This window comes from Trachurus japonicus, chromosome 5 (assembly GCF_045865225.1).
Source record: "Trachurus japonicus isolate A0001 chromosome 5, Traja_1.0".
NCBI lineage: Eukaryota > Metazoa > Chordata > Actinopteri > Carangiformes > Carangidae > Trachurus > Trachurus japonicus.
The window spans coordinates 30471785-30497507 of NC_140911.1; the positions used below are offsets into that span (position 1 = coordinate 30471785).

A 25723-nucleotide genomic window follows, 5' to 3' on the forward strand; every position below is an offset into this window, starting at 1 on the left:
TGGCGATGCGCGGACAGACGCAACAACCGCAAAACAGGAGCGATTAAACTGAAAATCTTCAGATTCATTCTTTTAGACCTAAAATGATATGAAAATACACCCCCGTGTTGAATTCGACCGGAATTGTCCTTTAAGGGCCAACTTTCAATTTAGTAAATTTCCAGTTTATTCCCATAGGCCCTGCTTACAATTTTGAAAATTCATGGAATTTTGCAAACTCATGTGTGACTCAGGCAGGAGATACTTTGTTTGCAGTCTCCACAGTCGTCGGTGCCTCTGAAACCTCGTCCTCGACCTCTCTCCCACACAGCAGGAAGGGCACAGCATATTTACGGAACTATAGAAAACAAAATGAAACAAGACATTTTACATTTAACCTCAGAACAAAATATACTGTATTCTGTGTTTCTCATACATTATATATTGTGATATAAGCAATAGAAATAGCCTCAATACACTAATAGGGTTTTGTACATAAAAATGTACTTACCTATTAAAATACATACAGCATTTTCCCACATTAATCATCACACTGATGATGTAAGTGTTCAGACATTTTTGCCTTGAAATGTAACACAGGTGTTTACTATTCCATTTGATCATCTCAGAGATGTTTCTACACCTGGATGGATGGTCCACCTGTGGTCAATTCAACTGATTGGACTTGATTTAGAAAGACACATCAGTCCATATACTGTAAGTCATGAAGAGGAAGTGTCAGCAGAAACAACGAGTTTTCTCTCAGCTCATCTGCCAGAAAGTCTATGGAGGTACATTCGTCTTTATTATTCAATCAAAAGAAATTTTGATTTAAACAAAATATATTTTCATCAAAACAAAATTCATTTCAATAAGAAAGACACCTTTTCAATTTAAAAAAAAAGTGTTTGAATGCAAAAAATCAACAAGATAATTTGCCAAAGGATGTCTTATCTTCTTATCTTCCTCTCCTAATTCCTGTGCTGGACTGAAAGACTCAGCAAAGCAGCTGTAGTGGATATCAGCTCTACTGTCTTTGAGGGACACTAGATGGTGCTGATGCCCTGAAACAGCAGAGGTATTCCATCCAGAAGTTTTCCCCCTACTATTTATCATGCAGGTTTATCACCCATGGATGGAGTCTGCTGGAAGAATAACCTGTCTGGTTGTGCAGTACCTGTTTGTTGAGGTAGATGTAGATCATAGGGTTGTACACAGTGCTGCTCTTGGCCAGGTAAACAGGCACTGTGCCCACCAGTGGGTGAATCTCTACATCAGGGTCGTAGACCACCAGCATGGCCAGGCTGGCGTAAGGCAGCCAACTGATCAGAAACGTCAGAACCATCAGAATGACCATGAACGCCACCTTCAGCTCCCCCTTAGCTACAGCGCCACCTTCCACACAAGGCATCTTTGAAACCTGTAACACAGAATAAAAGCTGTTCCAAGTAATAATCCTAATAAGACACATTTCTGCAACACAAATATTCCAACATTCCTCTAACAGTGGCTATTTTTGTAAAACTATATCTGTTCCCAAACGCTCACCTGGTGTACAGTCCACATTAGTTTGGTGTAGGATGCCAGGATAATGGCAAAGGGAATTGCAAAACATAATGCAAAATATGCCAGGATGTAGGAGACATTTTTCGGGTCTCTGTTGTGCCAGTCCGGTGCACAGGACGTCCCGACCCCCTCCAGCTCGTACCTGCCCCAGCCAAACAGGGGAGGCAAGTTCCACGCCAGGGACCACAGCCAGGACGCAGCAATACCCCCGAGGGCATGCTTCTTTTGGAAGGTTATTTGCCCCAGCGGCTTACACACAACAAACATCCTCTCCACCGCAATCAGAGCAACTGTGCACAGAGATGTGATGCCTGTGGAAATTGATTATTTTCTATTGTGAGAAAGTGACATCAGCACAATTATGGGTAACATTTTACAATAAGGTACACAAAATTAGAGTAGTTACTGAGGAACAAATGAGTAGTCACTGAACTATATGGTACACAAAAATTAGTTACTGACGAACTAAGGTATACATAAAAATTAGAGTAATTACTGAGGAGCAAATGGGGAACGAATGACAAACTAATCAGTCGGGACTAATGATGAACTAACTATTAGTTAAAGGGATAGTTCAACATTTTTGGCAAATTGCCCCATTGCCATAATCCCTATAGTTTTAGGAGTAGGTTCATTTCCTTTAATTGTCGGTGCAAGCTATTTTTAGAACAGCGGAGCAGAGCCGCGAGCTGCTCAGAGCTACGCTACGGAGGCAAATGGGATTTCTTGGTTTCACTCATCAAACTCATCAAATACACAATCCAACAACTCAGTCCAACAACAGAGTTGTTTTTGAGGTAAACTCATGCCGCTAATGTGTCCTTTTTTTCGGCAAGCAGTACTGCATTTGCCTTGAAAACAACTCTTTCTCGTAACATTCTGTTATTCACAGCGTGGTGAATGTGCAGGTCACAACTTGTCCACGAGAGCATTTTGGAGTTGTTGGATTGTGTATTTGATGAGTTTGACGAGGAAAAGCGTGGCTCTGAGCAGCTCGCAGCTCTGCTCCGCCGTTCTAAAAACAGCTTTCCCTGACAATTAAAGGTAACAAACCTACTCATAGGGATTATGGTAATAGGCCAATTTGCCAAAATGTTGGACTATCCCTTTATTGGTCAGTTCTTCAGTAACTCCTAATCAAATTACAGAGGAACTAATGAGGAACTTACTATTACTTAATTATTAGTTACCCTTTTTGTGTACCCTGAAGTAAAATGAGACAAAGTAACTACTCTTATTTTGTGTACCTGAGTTCCTCAATAACTACTCATTTGTTCCTAATTAGTTCCTCAATAACTACTCATTTGTTCCTAATTAGTTCCTCAATAACTACTCTAATTTTATGTACCTTATTGTAAAGTGTTACCCAATTGTGGAATGGTGCACATGTTGTATTGCAACTCTGTAAACTTAAGCTGTTCTTCTCTCTCACTCACCAAACAAGGACACTGCAAAGCCCTCCATCACGCAGCCCGTCCTTCCCAGGGAGAAGCTCCCCTGGGCGTTGTTGATCACAGACAGAACCCCTCCAGTCATGGCTGTGCCCAGGTCAGCCACAGCCATGTTCACCAGAGCATAATTGAGTGGTTGCCTCAGCTGCTTGTGCATCAGGGACACGATGATCACTGTAGCGTTGAGCACGATGGCTGGACCGGTAAATATGGCCATGATGATGGAGAGAATAATGAAGCCAGTGCGAGACAGGGGGGGTTCCCCCTGTGGGCCCAGGTAGAAGGAAGCATTTGGTGAAAAGGCAGACAGTTCCATGGATGGCAAAATGTAAAAAACTAAACAAAAAAAACAAGTGGTCAGACAGCTCTTCTTCTTCTTCTTGTTCTTCTTCTTGACTGGAGCTTCTTGATGTTAAATATCTCTCCCCTCCAGTGTGACAGCCTGAGAGTGAGATTAGATGCCTGGGGTCTAAGAATAAGATCCCCAGATCTGGACTTAACAAAGAGTAATTCCTCCAAATGATGATCCTTCACCTTTTGCTTGATTGTGAAGGCACTCAGAGAGGATGACTTCACTGTGCTCTTCACTGGGATCACTCCACCGAGCAAGTGCAAGAAAAAACAACAACCCATGTAACCTACTCTGACCACTGCTACCTTACAGGGGGATGAAGAGGCTGCTACTTAAGCTCTCTGAGAAATGTTCCCAGGAAGTGTGTCATAATGCCAAGTCTCCACAGTAAAGATTGATGAGGACTGATTATGTGTTTCTGGTGTTTTTTTCTCGCCGGCTTTCTGTCACTGTGTCCCTGCTTCACTTATACAACGCAGGGGTCAGTGAAAGTTTAATCACTATCAGTACTGAGCCCAGTCAGTTTATTTATAGAGCACATGGAAGACAACAGGTGTTGTGATGGCAACACACTGAGAATGAAGTCACAGATTCTGGTATATACTTTATACTGTAGGTGCACTAGCAGTGATTCCCAAACTGGCTTACCTGTATGCAAAGTGACAGGGGAGTACACATACACACACAAAATGCATGATAAAGAGTTTCTTACAGGCCTGGTTGGTTTATTTGGGTGATATTTATTCTCACCTGAACAAACTTCATCTTGGATTACAGGGGGTTTCTGCAATCTTATTCAATATGTGAGAAAAAGTTGAGGCCATCATAAAGAAGTTGAACATCTGCATGGACAACAACAAAACAGAGGTACAGTATTTCTGTCACTATATGACTTTTTGTGTTCAAATGAACAATGGAAACAAGCCAATGGCTTTATTGTGTTCTTATCCCTTTGGCGGTAGTTGTGTCAGTGCATGTATGTACATTTTGTTGTCAATAAACATTTCAATTCAATTCAATTCAACTCTGTTTGACAAACTGTGTGAAACATGACATAACCATGCACCCCAGTGAGCTGGCGGCAAAGCTGGTGTTTCCCTGAAATGAAATGTCTGAACTAGGGTACGGGTGTGTGAAAAGTTTAAGAACCGCTGCACTGTAGAGACCAAAGTCCATGCACAATAGTGAAACATGAAGGCAGGCATGCAGACTGTACTGGAAACACATAGGGGGTGAGCTGGATGTTGGATGTTTTACTGTAAACCTATTGTTATAGAAAACACAGCATACAGCTGGACCTGAAGAACATCAGAGGACATGTTCTTTTATATTTATGTTATACTAAATCCACAGATTTAAATCATTTAGCTGGTTGTGGTGGATTATTTTCAAATCATGCAAAATTGTTTCCTTGTGATATTGAGATCTAGAAAGTGTTTTTTCCCCTTTTCTCTATAATTGACTGTAATTGCATTTTTTCTTTTTCTTTGATAGGTGCCAGTGTTTTATATATGTGTGGATGTTTCAGTGTGTGTGGAAGGTTGAGATCATCTTTAACAAATTCATTCCAGAGTTTGAAGAAATCCTCCTGTTGTGCGCTGCATCAGAAACACATAGGCTACATACATAGTACTATATACATTGTCTTAGTTGGTCATGGTTTGGCTTGGGAGTAGACAAGTAAATGATTAGAGATTAAAGATTAAACAAGTTACTGGTTTCTGAAAAAGAATGTGCAGGTTTTTGTTGATTCCTCTCTCTTCATGCCTCAGAGCTGATGGTGTTTCTGTGGTTCAGCTTCAGACAAGCTGTCCCTGCAGCAGGATCCCATTTGACCCACTGTTACCTAAATGGTGAGGATACCTGAGTGTTTTTTTTTTTTTTACTTTAATACACAATGCTGAGTGTGGTCTGGATTCAGGATCTCTGTGGTGTTCTATAAATACATCACTGAGTCAGGCTGATGCTGAGTTAACAATCTCAACTCAGAAAAACAACAGACATAAAGGTCAGTGTGACCATGTAACTCACAATGTTGATTATGTCATTGTTTGATACATTGCATCGTTAATTCCTATATTAAACACACATGATTTTTTTAAAATTATTTTGTTTACCATAGCACTAATGTAAATATATAACAGCACTGAAGCTATAGACACTTGTCTGTATGAATAAGACAAATTACCAACATATTGTAGCCTTAGCCTACATCGTGGTGTATAGTGGACAGATCTCTCCACCATCACTGCTCTCTGATGTATATGTAAATATATATAGCCTAGTGAGTGTTGGAGCTGGTTTGAATTGAATTATCCTAGGCTGCTGAGGGCAGGGGGTGAAGTTAAGCTCCAGGGCTTAACAGGAGAATAGGAAAAACAGGTGTCCGATGTTTCACCTTGTAAGAGGTTTATGTCCAATCAAGTCAAGATGGAGATTACAATTTTGTTTGGGTTTAGAGTTCAACAGGGGTCTGGCTGGGACGTGCAGGCAGGGGAGGTGAGGCAGTGCCTCCCCTAGGCTGTCAGGAATAGGCCTAATTAAATTATTTAGTTAATCTAAGGTTTAATTATTACTTTTATTTCAGATAACTTTACCACAGGTTTAAATGTGTCAGCATTTGGTGATTTTCATAGTCTAATAAACGCGACTCAACAGAGTTTACCTCCGGCCAGGCAGCGGCCGTAAAAGCCACTCGCCGTCTCGTTGTATTTCAGAGAAAAGGCACAGAGCTGCTCTGCCTCTTCTCCCCTGTGTGTGTTTGCGCATGCGCACTTACATGTACGCCAAGGGAGGCAGAGGCTACGCTGCCTCATTGCGTAACTCGTGTGAGCGGCACGTATGTTCACGTTGCTTTCGTGAATTGTAAACAAACAGACGGTCCCCTCGGTTTTTGAGTCAGTTTGGCGGCTAATTCAACAGCAGTGATGGATAACTGTACCGGAGAGGCTCAACAACTTCATGAGCTTCATCTGAGGAATAAACGGCAGCTTTTACCTGACGGGAGACCGACGCCTGAGCTACGGTAGCTAACAGCTAGCAGGTTTTACCTAGCCTACTTTCTCTCTCTCTCTCCCTCTCTTTCTTACACACACACACACTCTGTCATATTGTAAACCTTGTAATACTAGCTTTCATGGCTTATAATATCCTTAAAAAACTGTGGAACCCCTGGAACGTATTCAACTGCACAAAAATAGATTTTTTTTTTACTAACCACAAACGGTTCAGCAAAACCCATCATTCCAATATTGACTTGTTCAGTTTTGTTCCCATATCTCAACCTACTGACCTCTGTGGGCGGAAGTCATGACATTATTAAAGAAACCCAATCAACTGGCCTCTGTTCTTTCTACCCTTGTGCGTAAAATCCTCCCACAGAGTGGGGGCCCTGGAGAAAACATTGCATTATTTGCCCAAGGACACATCAGCAGGACTTGGATCCCAGCCGTGCGTGACTAGAGAGGAATAAAAGTTGGGGGAGTTCCTCCAGTGCGGTGACAGAGAGCTGCTGCTGTTTTCCTCTGGTAGTTAATTCCAGCTCTCCTGGAGTCGATGCCGCTCTGAGAGGAGACTGGATGATGTTGACCGTCAACCAACATGAGGACGGCTTATCACCGCGTCCCAGACAGTACAGGCCCCTCGCTACTTTGATGTACGATGCAATTACCAAACTAATAAAAGCCTCAAGTCGAAACACTGCCCCCGTGGAGGTGGTGCTGATGGTGCGGGAGGAGAGCTGTGCATCAAGCCGCCTGCTGCCTTCACATCATTATCGCTTCCTAATCAGCGTTTAGAGAGCGGGACGACTGGAACGTCGTCAGCCTGGAGTTTACAGCCCCGCACAAAACCTCAGGTCTTCATGCTGGGAGTTGCAGTATGGCCCATTACTTTTAAAAAGTAATTAGTTATGGTTACTAGTTACTTTGGCCACCCCAGGTGCCACCCCAAAATATAATGGGCTATATGCCCATTATACATTGTTTGTACTGGCTTTTGTCAGGTAATTCTTTTCTCAAGAATAAAATACTGAGGTTTTCTATCACCATTGTATGTTGCCATCCTGTATTTTGTATTTTCATTTGCTGTCTAGTTTTTCTTGCACTGTTAGTAATTGAAGTAGATTTGCAGACAAAACTCTATGGCCAAAACCTGTGTGGGTGTGTATTTGTTTGAGTACCCGGGTACCCGAGTAGGCAATCTGCTACTCGGTTATGAATTTATTACCCGGTTAACCTAGGACTAAAAAAACAGCACGTTAGAGCTCAGTCAAGCGTCGGATCAAACTACATTATCATGCCATGGTTCGGCTTTTTGTGTTAAACAGTTTCGGATCAAGCAACATGATTTTCTGCTGCAAAGCGTTTTTGGATCGAGCCTCAGAGTTTCAAACCTTTTACAAGAATCTGTGGTGGTTCCCTCGGCGTAAACCGTCGGAAGGGAGACGACAGGTGTCATCAAGTCTGTTAGAAAATAGGATTTCAGTTTAGAAACATTCTGAAACCTTCCCCTTCCCAGAGACGATGCGAGGCAGAGAGGATCGAAGGCACCAAAATGTAGTGTGGACTAATAAATAAGCACCCCTAATGATTTTTAAAAAAAGAAAAAAAAAGTTTTCTCCTCCAAGGCAGCCGCGGCATAAATGCACTGCGCTCAGAGCGCATGCAGCGCATTTATTCCCCGGCATAAAGATGCACATATGCCCCTCATATGTGCATCTTAAACTCCAGTTTCTACTCTTATTATCCACCTGATATTTTATCTGACGACGCTGTGTGTCAGTAATGCGCTTTGTCTGACGGTCAGAGCGCATTTATGCACCGGCTGCGCTCTGTCCGTCAGACATGACGTCATTTTATTTTTTATTACAGTATTCGGTTACCCGGGTACGACAAGATTAGGATACTCGGTTAGAAAATTATTCAAAATGCCCATCCCTAGTGTTTGTGTGTGCATGTGCTCACGCTTCATGCCACCCCACCATAAGTCAGTGCCCCACTTGGGCCACCCCTATCAAAACTGTCTGGTTACGCCCCTGACGGGGAGCCTGCCTGTGCAGAGGGATAGGCTACTGAGTGAGTTGGTTAGTTCCAGATAAACAGCTTTTTTCCGATTAGTTGAAGGACTGAATCACAATAGGTGTATTATTTTGTGACGGGACTTCTTGAGTCAAGTAACAGCGACTTGGCAAGTAAAGGCGCATTTTATTGTCAGTAACAGCGTTATAACGGGAAACAACTTTTTGATTACTCCTTACTGAAAAAAGTAACGCCTTTATTCCCATCTATGGTGAGTTGAACAGCTCAGCAGGGACTGGTCCATCATAAACTTCTGAATTAATCTCTGAGGCTTCACATGGAAAAGTTACTGGTGATCAAACACATGACGTCACTGATTCAAATCGTTAATTGGGAGATTTGGCAACCAATCACAGACAAGACAAGTAAGACTGTTCATTGTAACACTTTGCTGGTTTGGTAGAATCCACTATGAATACAGAAGTGATGGAGTAGCCTACATCTTCCTTCTTTTTGTGTGTGTGTGTGTGTGTGTGTGTGTGTGTGTGTGTGTGTGTGTGTGTGTGAGAGAGAGAGAGAGAGAGAGAGAGCGAGAGAGAGCGGAAACCTTCTTCCAACATCTGCAGTCTCATTATCGCCCACAGAGCCATCTTATGGAAGAAATCGCCCCTTAAATGCATCTCCGAGCTTTATGTCTTTATCCTCTGCAGAATAATTATGTCACGCACGACACAATCACATTTCCGTTATAGTAAAAAAAACAAAAACAAAAAAAAAACCATGCCACAAAATATTAGTGCGTGCAGAATGAAGAATTGTGACAGTATAGAGCGAGCGTAACTGTAGCCTATTGTGCAGAATCAGCGTTAAATGCGCCAACTTGAGAACAGTTTGGTGAGTCTGACATGATGAGACAAGTGTTTAGCAGAGAAATGTCACTATTTAACAGTTGTGTGTGAGTCTTCGCTGCGGCTCTGTGGCTAACACACCTGTCCTTTGTCCGCACTTTGAGGCTGGGGGGGGGGATTCGCGCTATGGGAATCTTAGCGAAGAATCAGCCAGACGCGTCTCCACGAGGAAGGTGGGACATTTCTGTGCGGGCGAGGGAGTGATCGACGGACGGATGGAGGCTGGGGATTGATGCTCTCTCTCTCTCTCTCTCTCTCTCTCTCTCTCTCTCTCTCAGATACAGTAGGTGCTGGCAGGAGAAAGCGCGCGGCTGGAGCAGGAGCAGGAGCAGGAGCACCGGGGTCTCCAGCAGTTGAGCGCCGTGCTGCTGGGACGGGACTTTACTGTGCATCTATTTTTTCCTCTTCTTCTTTTTCTTCTTCCAACCAGACTTTGAAGATGCAGACAAGCTGGAGGATGCTTTTCTCGCACACATGCACCACCAGCCTCCTTCTCCTCTGGATCCTCGTCGGCCTGGACGTGGTGGAGGTGTCGGGGTCCCAGCAGGGGATCCCACTGTCAGTGTGAGTGAGGAGCCGCTCTGCATTGCAACTCTTGATACTGCGTGGAAATTGATAGCAAACTGAAGCGAAAGTGTCTTGTTTGTGGACTGTGGTTGTTTCCTTTGTGGCCATGTGGAGGGGGATTTTACCACAGACCTCTGCTTGTTTCCCTCCACACAGGCCACACCACACATTCTACTCACTTATTGGTGGAGAAAACAATAATAACTGTGGTGATTTTAGAGGCAATAAAAAGTCCACAGGTTGTGCATATTGATAATGATACAATTATAAGTCATATAAATAGTCCATAGACAGTTACAATAATATTGGCTTTCCCCCCCAAAAAATCTTTCCTATAGCCTGCCTTATCTTAGACCCCTATTATTTTTTTCTTTTTTCAAATCTCAGACCAGATGTTGATTTTTAAACATTTGTGGCAAATTGTCACAGTTGAAATCCCTATGCTGCAAACCTTCATGTGTGTAATCGAATCATTCCAGCTGTCTACATTTATAATAATGGACTGATCACACTTTTATAGAAGTGTAAATGTTCTGAATCCATTTTACAATTCAGCTCATATATGGAGAGAATTAGGAAAGTTGGTGAATTGTAAACTTTTAGTACAGGATACGCACTGACGCAAAAATTAGATTCTAAAACTCATCATTCTGATGCCGGAATATATCTTTATCTATCTTTTTTTCTCTCTATGCAAAAGATAAGACATCAAAAAGCTGTTCTGTACCTTTAAATAATACTATTTCTGTTTAGTTTAGAATTAAAGTCACAGTGTTAAGTTTTTCTGATTTTGAAAACAGAATAGAGGATATCATCAGACATTCAATTATTGAATTTTGGGAAAATGCTTGGAAAAAGCCTTTCATGTTAGTTCATCTGCACACTTTATAAATCCATATATGGTCACTTTCTTGATTCTATTCACTTTTGTTTGACATATTTCTTAAAAACCATTTTAGGCACAGTGCTTCACTTTCACACTTAGTCAGAGTCATTTACAGTTTAACAGCAGAGGCTCCGATAACTACAGCATAGATCATCGAAATGACAAGCAATCATCTCTCAGGAGAGTGAAGGTCAGGATCACCAGGCCATGACAACTTCCTTTTGATTGATTGTTTAAGGAAAGAAGTCAGAAAAAGGACAGATGACGAGCGATAAAATGGATTTATAACTAAGTTGAGAATATGGAGTGGTTAATGCTTTATTTAAGTTTCAGCAGTGGCTTATTTATAAAAAATCATTATTTGTTTTTAACTTAATTCAGTCTCGTTCCTTTAATTTCAATGTAGGCTCTTCTTTAGAATTTTCTACATTTTCTCCATGATATGTGTGATTACTGGCTAAAATGGCATTTGTCTTTTTTTCTTTTCTTTTCTTTTTTTTAGCATAAAGCTGTGGGCCTCAGCATTTGGTGGAGAAATTAAATCCATATCTGCAAAATATTCTGGATCCCAGCTGCTGCAAAAGGTATTTTTATTTCCCAGTCTTGTGTGTGAACACAAACGCTCCTTCCCTTTGTCTGATGGTTGTGTAGTTACACACTGTGTAATGCTGTATTCCCTCTGTAATGGCTGCAGAGGCATTTTGGTGTCACAGCTGAATGCTGATGCATTACTTTAGAGGAGGCTCAGGTGTGTTTGGCAGGGACAAAGCTCTGTGTGTGTGTGTGTATGTGTGTGTGTGTGTGTGTGTGTGTGTGTGTGTGTGTGTGTGTATGTATTGCACGCGCATGCACATGTGTGTTTGTACCTGATACGGCCCATTAACCACGGCTCTGATTCCTCTCTCATCTCTCCAGTTAACTCTCTGGAGTCAAGAGTTTCAACCTCTGGATATGAATGCGACAAGGAGACAAATTAAATAAGTGTGTGGTGGAGTTTGATGTGGCCGCGGGAGAGAGTGTGGTGTGGTTGAGGCAGGGAGGCAGGGAGGCAGGGAGGAGGGAGGGAGGGAGGGGGTATGAAGTAAAGACTACAAAGAATGAGTGATGATCCAGTGCAGCAGATTCAACTTTCTGACCACTTGATGGCAGAGGTGGACTCTGTGTTCACAAGCAAACAGATTGAAAAGGTGGCCACAGGTGGATGGACTGTGAAGTGTCCACTTCACTCACATAGACCCAGAGCAGAGACTGTGAAGTGCACAGCTGGAGGTGAAGCTCCACTGTGTGAGAGCTGCAAACTGCACTGCAGTGACGAGTATGTGTTTCTGTGTGTGTGTGTGTGTGTGTGTGTGTGTGCAGATGTATTTGATTTGGTTTAACTCTTTTATCCATGTTTTATTGTTATGCATAGAGGTTAGTAGATGATGTGCACACATTACATCCATGCCCTTTGGCTTATTAAAAGCATTAAAGCCTGATGAAGTCATTAGGTTACATTACAGTAAACGGCTGTACAGAGACAGAAAAGAGGGTGAGAAACAGTCGAGATCGATAAAAACATGGACGTAAACTGTACAGGCCATAAAGATATAAAATGATCACGTAAGGTTGTAATGTGTCGGAGAAAAAAAATCCACTATGTGATTCTTTTTGCTGCAGACTGTACTTCTACCAACCAAACTGTTCAAAGCCATCATCAAAATGTTTTTGTGGCTGCATCATTAAATCAAACACAAATGTTCTGGAAATGTTGTGCATCATTTTATACAATAGTCATGCTGCTGAAAAAATGCAGTGACATACAGTATCAGCCAAGTGTCTTTTGAAATCTGCACTAGAATTTTAAATCTAAATTTTGCCCTTTAACATGAGTTTGTCACAATGACCTATACTGTAGGAGGGTCCATACATGTTGTGTGTGTACACATGCAGTATATATCTAAATAAGTCGGCAATGCCACCACTTTTAAATAATGTTATTAGCTCAAATGTGTTGGTCTCTGCTCAGCAAGTCAGCATATTTTCTGTCCGTCAGGTTGACGACGTCTGTCTCTGTTCTGTCTTTAGAAAAGACCACCGATGGGCTGAAATCACACAGACACTAAAAAAAAACTCTGCAATAAATACACCACATGAAGTTGTAGTTTTTGTGTCCCAGCTGTTTGTGTGTTGACTCAGTTCTGCTGTCATTCTGTGAAGACACACTTTTGTGCTGATGTCAGACTGATCTGAAGGTTATTTTGTGTCCAGTATGTCAGAGTGTTGTTTCCATCTGTCACATGTAGAGCAAAGATCATGTGACATTTATATAGAGCTTAAACAAGGGCTCACATTATTGTGTCCAAATCCAAAGTTTAGACAGGCCATCTGCAATTTTACAGTGAATAACACCAGAATACCAAAAGTCATTGGAAGGTCTAAAGGCCTACACATAGAACTCAGAGTTTTTATAACCTTTGTGACAATAACTGTCTTGGTGATGAGTTTCATATTTTATTTGAGTGCAAGAACACAAGTATTATAAATATGAGAGAAAAATATCTCCCAAAGTATTTTGTTAGTCGCCCATTTATGTTTAAACTAATTTTATTACTACAGTGAAGTCTGATAAAGCAAAAGGTATTTATAAGTTAGGTGCCTTCCTTTGTTTAAAGCAGAAGTAAGCGGAATATTTGTGTTAATATAAGTCTTAAATAGTTCTATCTTCCGACAGCAATCACTTATATAGAGTGTTTGGTCTGAAACACGGGTCTGTCAGTCACTCTGCTCTGCTGTAAGCCGAGGAGAAAACTTTCCTTGTATCCTACAACCTTTATCCAATGAGGAGTGAGAACAGCATAAAGGGGCAGTCCTCTCTGTGTGTGCAGCCAAGGGATGCGCGTGAATGTGGTGACGTAGGGACGAGGGCGGGGACTGCTAACTCCATCGGCTGACAAGAAGTTAGCCAAACTCTCAACTCTTTCAGCTCTAGGTTAAGCTGCTACATTAATCCCCGGCGGCATATACTGCACATATCAATCCTCTTCTTTTGACCCATCCTCACTATTCCAGGAGCTGTGGGCCATCACGGCGCCGCGTCCGGGGACCAACTCCAGCTCCGAGGGCGGCTCCCCGGTCAAGGGCGGCGGCAGGATTAATCCTAAAAGCTCTGCGGCGTGTCTGGGAGCGTGGGACGAAGGAGGATCGGTCAGAGGAAGTGCACGCAAACACGGGGAGAGCGTTCAAACCGCCATCAGAAGGCGGCTGCAGGCTCCCAACCTGGGGCCTGCCTGCACTGAGGTGACATCTCCTTACCGTAATGTAAGATTTAAGTTCAAAACACGGTGGGCGGCTGAAACACTGTGCATCATTGTCTTCATGTTTGCTACCACATGTGCCTTTTATGACTGTACAAAACACTGTGTGACATGCCCTGCAGAAGTGTGTGTGTGTGTGTGTGTGCGTGCTCCTGTTCATAGAGGTGTGTCTGTGCCGAGCCAGTCAGCACAAAGCAGTGAGCCGTGAGCCATGGGGGGGGGGCTGATGGGTCGTTAGGGGGCTGGTCATTAAGGCTGATCATTAGATGCTTTTATGGTGAATTACCCGCTTTCACTAAGATTTCTGTAGAAAAAAAGAAGCGGGAAACACCGAGTTCTCCTCAGGCAGACATCACCTCTGCATTGGTTGTTACTCTAATCAATAATCATGATCAGTTGCTTTTGATGGATGGGGCTTAACCTCCACTTGATGACTGGAGGAGTGGGAGTCAGGAGGAGGAGGAGGAGATGGGGGGGGGGGACTGGCTGCTGAGGCAAGGAGGACAGGCGTGAAATGAACTGTTCTGCTCCACTGCGAGCCCACACTCTTCCTTTCAGTAGGTAATTTGTCGCCTCATGTACTGATGTGCGTGTGTGTGGTTTTTTTTTTGTGTTCGTCCCATATTGTATGAATGTGAGCTCTGAGCCTGTGTCTTGGTTATGTTTATTTTTAGATAAGGATGTTGGGAGTGCGTGGGACGGGGGGCTGACCGGTTTAGCGTGAGAGGATGCGGCTTTTGTTTTTATTTGGGACGTGTGTGTGTGTGTGTGTGTGTGTGTGTGTGTGTGTGTGTGTGTGTGTGTGAGTATGTTTCAGGCAGGTGTGGAATTATGTAACGTGGTCTTCCTCCGAGCTGTGGCAGGCTTTGTTCTGGAGGTCCTGTGCATCCAGCAGAATCAGCATTATGTGAGGTGTAGTTCATTACCCAGAACCGGCCAGGCCTGACACGTTATTATCTTTCTCCTGTGCTTTGACTCCATTTCAATTACCCTCTTACCATGCACGGCCCCCTTCTCGGCCACCCAACATGGCCATCTCCAGCCAATCAGAGGGGGGAAGGAGCAGCATGTGCAGCCAATGACTGAGACCAGATAAAGACTATCAATCACCGCTGTGCTGCAGCGGAGGGTTTTATCAGCCGTTCATCTGAGACTGGCTGCGTGCAGCTTGTCAGCCAACATGTGAAGCCTTATAAGCCTTGTTTAACAATTCCCAGTCTCTCTGGAGTGGGACTCAGTGGAACAATAGTCCCCCCCCCCCTCAAAACCTTGCAGAACACACACTGCAGAAAATAATTATCCAAATGTTTTCTTTGTCTTCGCCTCACTAGTGTCAGGTGAACGTTTGAAGATCCCTGCAGTGATTATTACATTGTTATTGGGTTAATCTGTCATGGGGGGTACAGTGGCAGTGGGTTTTTAAGTATTTTTCTGCCCAACAGTATTGTACGATTTACAGTTGTCCTCTGCCAATGCCACGTTCTCATTTCTGGTTATTTTCAGAAATATAAAGAGTTAGAGAAGTCAGTCAGAGTGGAGGAAATCGATGGTGTGAAACTGGTCAAAAATCTGGCTGTGAAGATGGAAGAAATGTTCCGGAGAAAAGCTGAGGCCACCAGGGTAAGAGAAAAAACACTTTACTGCATTTATTTATTTCTATCGTGCATTTTATTCCATTGTTGGGGATGAGGGACTGTGTGTACAGGATTAGCTCCAGAGAAGAGGGAGGGTTGCTTGTTTGGTTTGGTTTGGTTTTTTTCTTAAGGGAGGGGCTTCAAGTTTTACTCATTCCCATACACTCAAAATTAACAAGAGGCATAAACACTGTTTTCTGTCTGTTTTTATATTATTCCTATTTTTAATGACTCATACACCATGACATCACTAACTTCATCTGATCTAATTCAACTTTATTTGATTATTTTGAATCAGTGGTGTGGTGGCATTAAACCTGTGCTCGTTCAGTGACTGCGTTAAAGGGATGGTACAAAATGTTTGGCAAATTCACCCATTGCCATAATCCCTATAGTCATAGGGATAGGTTTGGTTAATTTAATTGTCGGTGCAAGCTGTTTTGAGATCGGTGGGGCAGAGACGCGAGCTGCTCAGCGAACACAGACAGTTGTCCCCTGTCCCTCATCAAACTCATCAAATACACAATCCAACAACTCCAAAACGCTCTCCTGGACAAGTTGTGACCTGCACGTGCACGCTATGAGATAATCATGTATAATTATGTAAGATTATGACACACAAAGCAAATACTCTGACCTACTTACTTTTGGCCCAGCAGCCGTGTCTGGAATGTAGTTCCGGCTACGCATTTGCCTCGAAAACAACTCTGTCTCATAATGTTCCATTATTATTTCATAGTGTGGACAGGGAAATACTGTTTGCTGAGCAGCTTGCATGTCTGCCCCACGGATCTCAAAACTACTGTACATGCACTGATGAACCTGCCGCTATAACTATAGGGATTATGGCAACAGGAGAATTTGCCAAAAATGTTGAACTATCCCATTAATAGTTGTCAGTTACAGTAAGCAGAGGTACCTGCTGCTTTGCAAGGGACCAATCCAAACAGTCCACCATCTGTTTAAATGAACATTGTACATTTTCTCTGTGAAGTGAAGCTTAGAGCTTTCTGAAGTCAGCTGACCTGCAGCTGCAGTGTAACAGTCAATACAAAGGGCTTGTGAAGGAATTGTTCCATAGTTGAGAAAAATGTGATATCAAAGGAAATTGTTTTGATGCATAAAGCACTTACACTGGATTGTTTCAATGAGCGTCTTTCATCTGACCCTACGCACAGTGGCACATTCACTTAGCTGTGTGTCCTGTCCTGCTGCCTCAGTGGCAATGTGCTGATCCATATCTATTGCAGCAGGTGACAGAGTTGATATCCATAACTACACACACAAGTAATCCAAACTGTGTCTTTTAATAAGTAATTTAAGTAAGTTAAAAGAAAACATTATTAAAGGTTTTTTTTAATTTTTTTTATCCAACCCCTGAAATAAGCAGGTGTCATTTGGGAAAATACAATCCTGTTCAAAGATCCTGTGTCCTCACAGAGTGCAGAGGTTCATGTGGGACCTGCACTCACATGTGGTTTCTAACAGTGCAGGTCCGAGCTGCAGTCAGACCCGCAGCAGCCAATCTGCGACCTCAGCTTGTTGTAACCATTTTAATGCTGCATTTCGCAGGGACTGCTGGGAGATGATAACGTTTATCTCTCCCCGCCTGATCCCACGTGGACGACAATTCATACCAGTTCCGCCTATAAATGACACTTATATTTAATGAATCTGATTGGATACGTTTCAATTTGTTTCTGTGGAAATGACGTTTTAGAAAGAAAGAGCCGGGAATTTGGCTTAAATACATACATCAAAAATAAATTGAAAAAAAAAAAAAAATCAGTCTCATACTAAAGCCTGGTCTCAACATGACCGAGTTTAGCCTATAGGAGAAAGTGTGTGACCGCTGCAGGTGTGTGTATTAATAAAAAAAAAATCCAAGTGTTCTCCATGAACACCGTGTTTATTTCATTTCTTTTTTTTTTTTTCAATTCACCAGCTGCTGACGACATGAGAACTCTCCATGAGGTCAATTGAATGTGGACGCTGCAGCTCAGTGGTGTTGATACAGGCCAGCAGTTATTTTGACACGCGTGACAGATGTTAATTACCTGCGTGGCTCCGAGGGGGGGGGGGGGGGGGTGACTGGAACGTCGAGGTGGCATTTTCCCCCCGGAAGCACAGAGCCAAGCACATTTTACACTTATTACAGAAACCCATGTCTGCTTTGGTGCGCGGCGTGAAATCCTCCAACCCGCCTCCATCCATCATCCTACAGCTGCGCTCCACGGCCTGCCCCATATCTGATGCTTATTATTAATATTTTTTTAATGGTTTTCCTGTATTTAATACACTATAAGACAGAGGTCGTCAATAGGGGGTCGTGACTTCTAGGGGGTCCGCAGAGGTGTGCAGGGGGGTCATGAAACCTTTGGTTGATTATACAATTTGTTGTTTTGTTTGTTTGTTTCCACATTTATGCTTTAAAAACGTCAATTTTAATAGCTTGTATGCATGATTATCATTCAATTGAAAGTATTGTCATTTGTAACACGGTGCTATGTTTATAAATGGCAGTGGCATGACCATGAATATACAGTATATATGACCTGTGTAATTGAATAGCTGAGTATTGAATCAGGGTATGTTTATACATGGTAGGCTACTAGGCCTAGTTTAATATAATACATAATTTTTTATAAATATTTAAAGTAGGGGGTTCCCTGTTTCATCTCTTCATCAGTTTGGGGGTCCTTGGCCTGAAAAACGTTGTAGATCTATAGGCTATAAGAGAAAGAAGATATGAAAATTCGAGCATTCTTGAAAACAAAAGCTGGACGCTGTCGATCCAAAGATGACTCCGGGGCCTGGCCGCGGACCGCGCTCCTCCATCAAGTCCGCTCTTCAGGGGAATGATATCTGTGCAGATGCTGAAATAACAGAGCACCAGAGCAACGTTGGAGAAATACAAAGAGCAGCAGAGCGTCAAATAAAAAGAGGAGAGAAACAATTGTGTGGATGGGCTCCTCCAGGCCTTAGGAGAAGTTTGGAGAAGTGTTAAAGAAACGTGGACGGAGCGGGTGCAGTGTTGCGCATGGGAAACAAGAAGTTGCGGTTTATTCTGTTTTAAATATCAGTGATGTCATCTGAATTTAAACACATAGGCTATGTCATGACCGTGACTTTTATTAACCCGTCCCTCTCCTCCTCTCAGCGGCTGGTGGAGGCGGCAGAAGAAGCGCATCATCAGCACGAGGAGAATCCCGACCTGCAGGTGAGAAAAGAAAAGAAAAGAAAAGAAAATAGGAACGTGGCCTAATTATTAAAAATGTGATGTGTCATTGAGTTGGACCAGGATGGATCATTTTCAGCGGGGCTGGGGAGGAGCGGCTGCAAGGTGAGAGAAGGGTAATAGGCTCTAAAAGTCTTTAATTGCGTTGGCATCGTCCTTCACACTGATGTCCTGTCATCGCCTTGATACATAACGCTCCTCTGATAAGCAGCGGCGCCTCGATGGAGGCTGCAGAGGAGCACAACTCAGCTGTAGTGTAGGAGCAGCTGTAGTTTTACATGCATGCACCGGGTTAAAGACACCACAGGCCTGTTTGATGCTGATGGAGATGTTGTTTGTTGGACGCATTTATGGAGAAAGTCGGGGTTATATTGTTATTAGGACCAGGCCAGGAGACTGGGCCTGCTGCATCACATGTTTCCTCTCATGTCGCTCTGGTGCGTTCAGGATGTTATTTAGAGACCGAGTTCCAGGCTGCAGAGAGTTTCCTCTGCAGAGGGAATGCAGTATTTCTGTCGTTTGTTAGCGCTCTCTCTCTCTCTCTCTCTCTCTCTCTCTCTCTCTCTCTCTCTCTCTCTCTCTCTCTCTCTCCAGTGGACAAAGACAAATGAAACTCTCTTCCCCGGCACATTGTTTCATTTTCCCGGCTCCAGATTGGAAACCCACCGGAGCAGCAAAACACTCAAATAACGGCAGCACTTTACACTTAATAGAAGCATTTACATCACATGAATATCTCTCAGTCACTGTGTTCTGCCGGTTCCCGCGTGTTCACGCGCCTATAACGAGTCATGTTGTCTCTGAAGCCAACGACTGCTGCTTTCAAAAGAAATATATTTTTTACCGTGGTCTTTGAAAATAATTCAGTACCTTGGGCTTGGCCTTCTTCTAAGGTCTGCTGCAAAACATTATTTAATTTTTTGCTTTAAATGCGCTGATTTTCTTAGTATGATTTTATTAAATTCTATTAGAAAGAGGGGCCTCCCTTCTGCAGGTAACACTGCAGACCAGACAATGAAATATAGGTGGGACTTTGTCAGAAACATGGTTGATAGAAATAATATTTCACTATTTAGTTGCATTGATTTATTTTTATATGAACAGGTGTATCTTAATTTAATGATTTTGTATAAATAATAGGCTAAGAAAAAAAATTGATTCTTACAGTAAAATTGTTGCGCTCTGAAATCTGTTAACATTTCTATTTAAGTAGGTGACAGCGCAGGCCTGTCACGCAGACATTTCATTTTAAAGGCTCTATAATAAAAAAAAAAATAGTAAGGGAAATTCAATATCCACCTGCAGTAATGGCGTGATGTCATGATATTCCTGCTTGTGGCATCATTGAACCAACCTCGCCTCCTCTGACACCGCACATTCTTCATGCACCATTTCACTGACCACAGAGAGATAAGACGACCGCTCTTATCTCAGCTGCTCGGTGTCAGGACACTCATTTGCATTGACCCGAGTGTAGTCCGCAGCTCAGGAGAGAGCAGATCAGGTCTGATGGAGCAACACAAGCTCTGCTCCTCCTTCACAAGTGGAGCTCCTGTAATGTTGGTTTGGTTCAGGATCAGCTGACAAACAGGGAAACTTTACACCTTTACATGGGCTTAGAAACACTTGGTTGTTGTTGTACAAATATGAAATAAAATATACAGTATATAGTTTAGCATTAAAGTGCATAACTATTCTTTTATATTTCAAATTTGTAATGTAAGACACAGAAACAGTCAAATCTGCTTTTGTTGCTTGAAATCTTAAAATCTTATTTATCAGTGTAATTTAGGAGAGAATAAAAATAAATATTGTCTGTAGTTTTTTTTTATCCAGTTATATTTTTGAGTTGACTGCTGCTGGTGTATCCTGAACATACCAAAAAATGAGAATGCACCATTTTCACAAAATGATATAACCGAGTGACTGATGTTGATAACACTTTATAATAAGTACACACTATTAGCATTAGTTAAGCTTTAAATACTGAATTCATCATTTATAACACATGAATACTCAGTAGTATGTAGTTTATAAACACAGTTAAAAATGTTTTACTCATCATTGATAAGCAGTAACTGTATTTATAAACTACTAATGAGTATCCATGCATTATAAATGAAGAATTCAGTATTTATTAATGCTTAATAGTGTGTACTTATTATAATATTAAGTGTTACCTATAGATGTTTATCTCAAAGGGAAGTTAATGTATTTACTCAAGACAACATCTGATCCATAAGACGTATACTGTAGGAGGGAGTGGCCACCTCTCAGCATATTTCCCATCAAGGTGTTAGTTATGACAAATGCGTAGCGGGGGCACAGGGGCACAGGGGCAGGTACAGCAGAGTGTGATCCGAGGAGGCCCAGCGGGCTGTAATGGAGGGCAGGGCTCTGCAGCAGCTAGGGCCTCAGCTAACTGCAGTGGTGTAAGAGTCAGTGGGGCGTCTCAGAGAGCCGCAGTGTCCCACGGCCTGCTCTACAGTAATAACCCTGGTGGTTAACGTGCCTCTCTACAGCAGCCAGCGCTTCTGCTGAGGGTGCATGTTTCTCTCTCCCCCCCCTCTGCAGCTCTCTCACCCCCTCCCACCCCCCACCCCCCCTCTGCCCCGCCACAGCTCGTCAGAGAGCTGCTCAGGCGTGGTATGAGCTGTCAGCGGCTGCTTGATGGCGATGCCCGTGCGGCCTCCCCCGAGTGTGATGCTGTGGAGTCCATCACCCATCTCTCCCTCCATCTTTCCCCTCTCTCTCTCTCTCTCTTTCTCTCTCTCTCTCGGTGCAGACAATAATGACCAGAGGCCACGGAGAGGCCGCTCAGGCAGGATGAGCTAGTCTTCTCTCTGCTGCAGCAGGCAGTGAAGGACAGTACAGACACACTGTTGAGTCCCACTTAAAGGAGGACAGACTTTTCACTGGCACTCCAGAAGTTCTTTTAGCACGTCGCCATGGCTGCCAGAGAAAACTGCGCTCTGACAAACAGAGAAGAAAAACAACAAAACAAAACCTCACTGACTCAAGATAGTTTCACATAAAATTTGACTCACAGCCTCTGCAGGAGGTGACTGAGTCTGCTGTTAACTGATCACCTGAAGCTAAAGGAGTTTTAAATCTATTTAATGTTATATAATATTATGTAATCATATATTGTGAGGAATCAACCCAACCATTTCGCTGAAATTTGTGAGTGTTCAGATTTGAATCCCTTCTTTGACTCACTTTCTTTTTTATTTCTAATCAGATAGTCTGTAATTGTGTGCACATTATTATATGTTTGTTAGTAAAGTTTGTTATATTGAGGATTTAAAAGGTTTAAATTAGCCTTAAAGTGAATGTCACTTTAAAGGTAGGCCATGTTTTCAGTCTGATTATAACAGTCATGTCTGTATGTGTAGTAAAAAAAAAAAAAAAAAGGCTTTGGTTGCTGTGATAGTTTCTCCTGTCCAAAGATATTCCTCAGTAATCCACAGGCCTCCTCCTTATGTTTCTATGACTGCAGCTCAGCATTAAAGTGGCGACAGTTTTAAATTAAAGGTCCCATATTATACTCTTTTTAATCAATTTCACACAGCTGTCAGACGTCCAACTAAACTGTATTCGAAATGTATTGCCCCAAACTGATCCGTGGTCCTGAATGTCAGCTGTCAGCTGACATTCAGGACCGCTCAAATGAGCTCTACTGAGAACAAGCTGTTTCTGTGCCTGCATCTTCTATCATTGGTTACTGTACACGGCAAAGATTATTACCACTTTATGACTTAAAATTGGTCGGTATTTCATCAATTTAGCTCAGGAGTTTCTTGCTGTGCACTGCAGCCTTAGAAATAGACGTGGTAAGCGTTTTATCGCACTGAGGGGCCGGCCTCACTCCCCTCATGACATCACCACAGGAGCTGAGTCTGAACAGCCTGTATGAGTACCGTTTTACCAGTCGGTGGGCTGCAGAGTCGATGTAGGACCCGTTTGCTTTCCTCATTTTAGGAGTTGGTAGGCTCAGGGAGGATCAGTTTATATATGTAGAGACCAGAAAAAAACTGTTTTTCATAATATGGGACCTTTAATACTAAAAACAGCTATAACTCTGGAAGATCTCAGCTATATTTGACTCATTTAGAAATGTCAGATTTTGAACAGTTAAATAAAGAAATTAAATAAAGAAGAAATTTCAGTAGTTATGAACAGATGGAATGAATGCAGCAAGCAAAAAATAACCAGTCTCACAGTGTTAATACAAATACTGTAATTACTGTTAGAGCTCCTGCGTGTCTGTAACCTCCTCCGCTGTCGCCCTCTGCCTCAGTACGAGTACTTCAACGCCGTGCTGATCAACGAGGTGGACGAGGAGGGCAACAACGTGGAGCTGGGGGGGGAGTTCCTCCTGGAGCCCAACGACCACTTCAACAACCTGTCAGTCAACCTGAGCCTCAGCGTGGTGCAGGTCCCCACCAACATGTACAATAAAGGTACGAGGAGGCTGGGGGCGGAGGAGGAGTGAGAGATGGGGTCAGGGAAGAGGGGGGGGGTCGCTCATGCGGTAGCTGTTCAGCTGGCTCTTGTTGTATAACCAGAGATGGACAGAGTACTCGACTCCAGTACTTGAGTAAGAGTACAAATACTGCTGGTCAAAATCTACTCCGTTAGAAGTAAAAGTAGCTCAATCGACATGTTACTTGAGTAAGAGTAAAAAAGTACTTGCTTTTAAAGGTACTTAAGTATCCAAAAGTACATGCTTTTAAATTTACTTTAAGTAAAAGTAAGAGTAAGAGTAAATTTCTTATTTTTCACATCAATGAATTACTATAATTTTTTCTAAATGAATTTAAGGACCTTCTAACTCTTGTTTCTGAGAATTAACTCTTTGAAACCAGCTGCACTGATGTGCTGCTTTTAGGGGTTAGGGTTTCCTCCTTTGACAAACACAGCTTGTGTTCAATAGGATTTTAGAAAAAAAAAAAAAAGAGCAGACCTGAAAGTAACGAGTACTTTTCAGCCTTCCTAGAAATTAACTTGAGTAAAAGTAAAAATATTTGTCTTGGAAATGTATTCAAGTAAGAGTAATAAGTACCAAAGAAATAAGTAAAGTACAAATCAGTACTCAAGTAAATTTACTCCGTTACTGTCCACCATTGTGTATAACGTGTGTGTGTGTGTCATCTCTCCCTGTGTATGGGGCCGCGCTGCTTTTGTCTGGCTGTAATGGACTCCACATAAGTCTGTGTTCACAGCACAAAGGGAGGCTGGTCTAGCAGGAGGAGGGAGAGGGGATGATTTAGTCGCAGGCTTTGTATCTCTGCAGGGAGGGGGGTCAATAAGGGACAAAGGTCAACTGGTAATGGTGAACAGGACAGTCGCCATTATCGCCATTTAATTTGCTTGTCCCTGCGTCTTGTCCCCCCGTCCTCCACCTCCTCAGATCCTGACATCGTGAACGGAGTGTACTGGTCCGAGGCCTTGAATAAAGTCTTTGTAGATAATTTTGAGAGAGACCCCACACTCATCTGGCAGTACTTTGGGAGCGCCAAGGGTTTCTTCAGGCAGTACCCCGGTGAGTGCTGTCATTCTGTCAGCGTGTCTTCATATTTCATGTGTGTCCTTGTGTGTGTGTGTGTGTGTGTGTGTGTGTGTGTGTGAGAGAGAAGAACGGGTTGTCACATGAGAGCTATGAGCCGTCAGAGCAGGGGGAGGAAGAAAAAAAAAAAGGAAAAGATCAGAACAAATGATTTAGAATTACTAAAAGGGTAATTTGGCAAATGTTGTAATTTTACAGACCATCAGAGAGGATGCATATGTACAGACTGTAATTAATCAGCATTTGCCAGTGCGGACCTGCAGCTGCACTGAAGAACAGTGAAGAGCTGCTGGATCCAACTAAAGCTATCAGACCGTTACAGTGATGAGAAGCAGCCGCTCAGCCCTCTGCAGTCCTGAGCCAAGCACATCCAGCTGATCATACTGTTAGATACATACAGGCTCTGTATGTTCAATGTAAATAATGCAGCTCTCCCTTACTTAGGTGTTCACTATTTAATAAATTAAAATCACAAATTTAATCCCAGGAAACAGTAAAATATTATTGTACATTATTCTTTAAATTCAACAAATTACATGGAAGAAACAAAACCAGACATAGTAAAGTCTTCCATAACCAGTACATTAAATCCTATTGAACATTAGCCTCGTAAACCCGCCTCTCCCGGAACTGCATTTCATTTCATTCTGAGGGAGAGTCTGGCCTCATCCCCATTCTAAGCGTTTGGACTGAAACCCTCAGAAGGCCGAGCCAATCAGCGTCGCCCGCTGTGCTTGACACAGCACGTTGGCCAATCAGGGACCGACTGGTGTAACGCCCCGTCACTACACCAACTTGCTGACTGGCTGAATGGGGTTGTCTGTCAACGCTACTACCAAAGATATTAAACCGTCTTTGCTACTACTCCCGCCCAGCTCCTGCCCACCCCAGACGCTTAGAATGGGGATGAGGCCAGACTCTCCCTCAGAATGAAATGAAATGCAGTTCCGGGAGAGGCGGGTTTACGAGGCTAATTGAACATATCCATAATTAGAAATTGAATACTTTCACTCTAGTGTTTTTTATTATTTCCTTAAAAAAACATTTTGCTTAAAGGGACTATGAGGACTTTTGGAAAGCGGAAGTGTTTTCACAACACATTTCCCATGAGCCTTTGCGCGGACAGTGAAATTCTTGGCGCACAAAAGTGAAAGCATTTTCCAAGAATGTTTTCATTAATCAAGAACGAAAGTCGGAGGCTCGAAGACGATCAGATACCGTCGTAGTTCCGACCATAAACGATGCCAACTAGCGATCCG

The 25723-nt window shown here is 42.7% G+C and overlaps 2 protein-coding genes across 4 annotated transcripts in view; one reads left to right on the forward strand and one right to left on the reverse strand.

Annotated features, from left to right (window-relative positions):
• Positions 1-133: 133 nt before the first annotated feature.
• On the reverse strand, positions 134-3343 carry LOC146987900 (parapinopsin-like). Its single transcript, XM_085778090.1, has 4 exons — positions 2982-3343; positions 1528-1856; positions 1157-1399; positions 134-337 (listed from the first exon to the last, which is right to left on the reverse strand). The coding sequence occupies exons 1-4, from the start codon at positions 3310-3312 to the stop codon at positions 230-232; spliced, it is 1011 nt and encodes a 336-aa protein (XP_085634216.1). The 5' UTR covers positions 3313-3343; the 3' UTR covers positions 134-229.
• A 6313-nt stretch (positions 3344-9656) lies between these two features.
• cacna2d3 (calcium channel, voltage dependent, alpha2/delta subunit 3) overlaps positions 9657-25723 on the forward strand; it is a 39939-nt gene continuing 23872 nt past the window's right edge. For all 3 annotated transcript variants that reach the window (XR_015035868.1, XR_015035869.1, XM_085777375.1), the window contains exons 1-7: positions 9657-9838; positions 11230-11311; positions 13779-14006; positions 15527-15643; positions 18818-18877; positions 23196-23358; positions 24309-24440. Coding sequence is in view for 1 of the 3 variants with exons in the window: in XM_085777375.1 (XP_085633501.1) it covers positions 9714-9838; positions 11230-11311; positions 13779-14006; positions 15527-15643; positions 18818-18877; positions 23196-23358; positions 24309-24440 (907 nt within the window). In the remaining 2 variants the exon portion in view is untranslated. The remainder of the gene's footprint in view (positions 9839-11229; positions 11312-13778; positions 14007-15526; positions 15644-18817; positions 18878-23195; positions 23359-24308; positions 24441-25723) is intronic.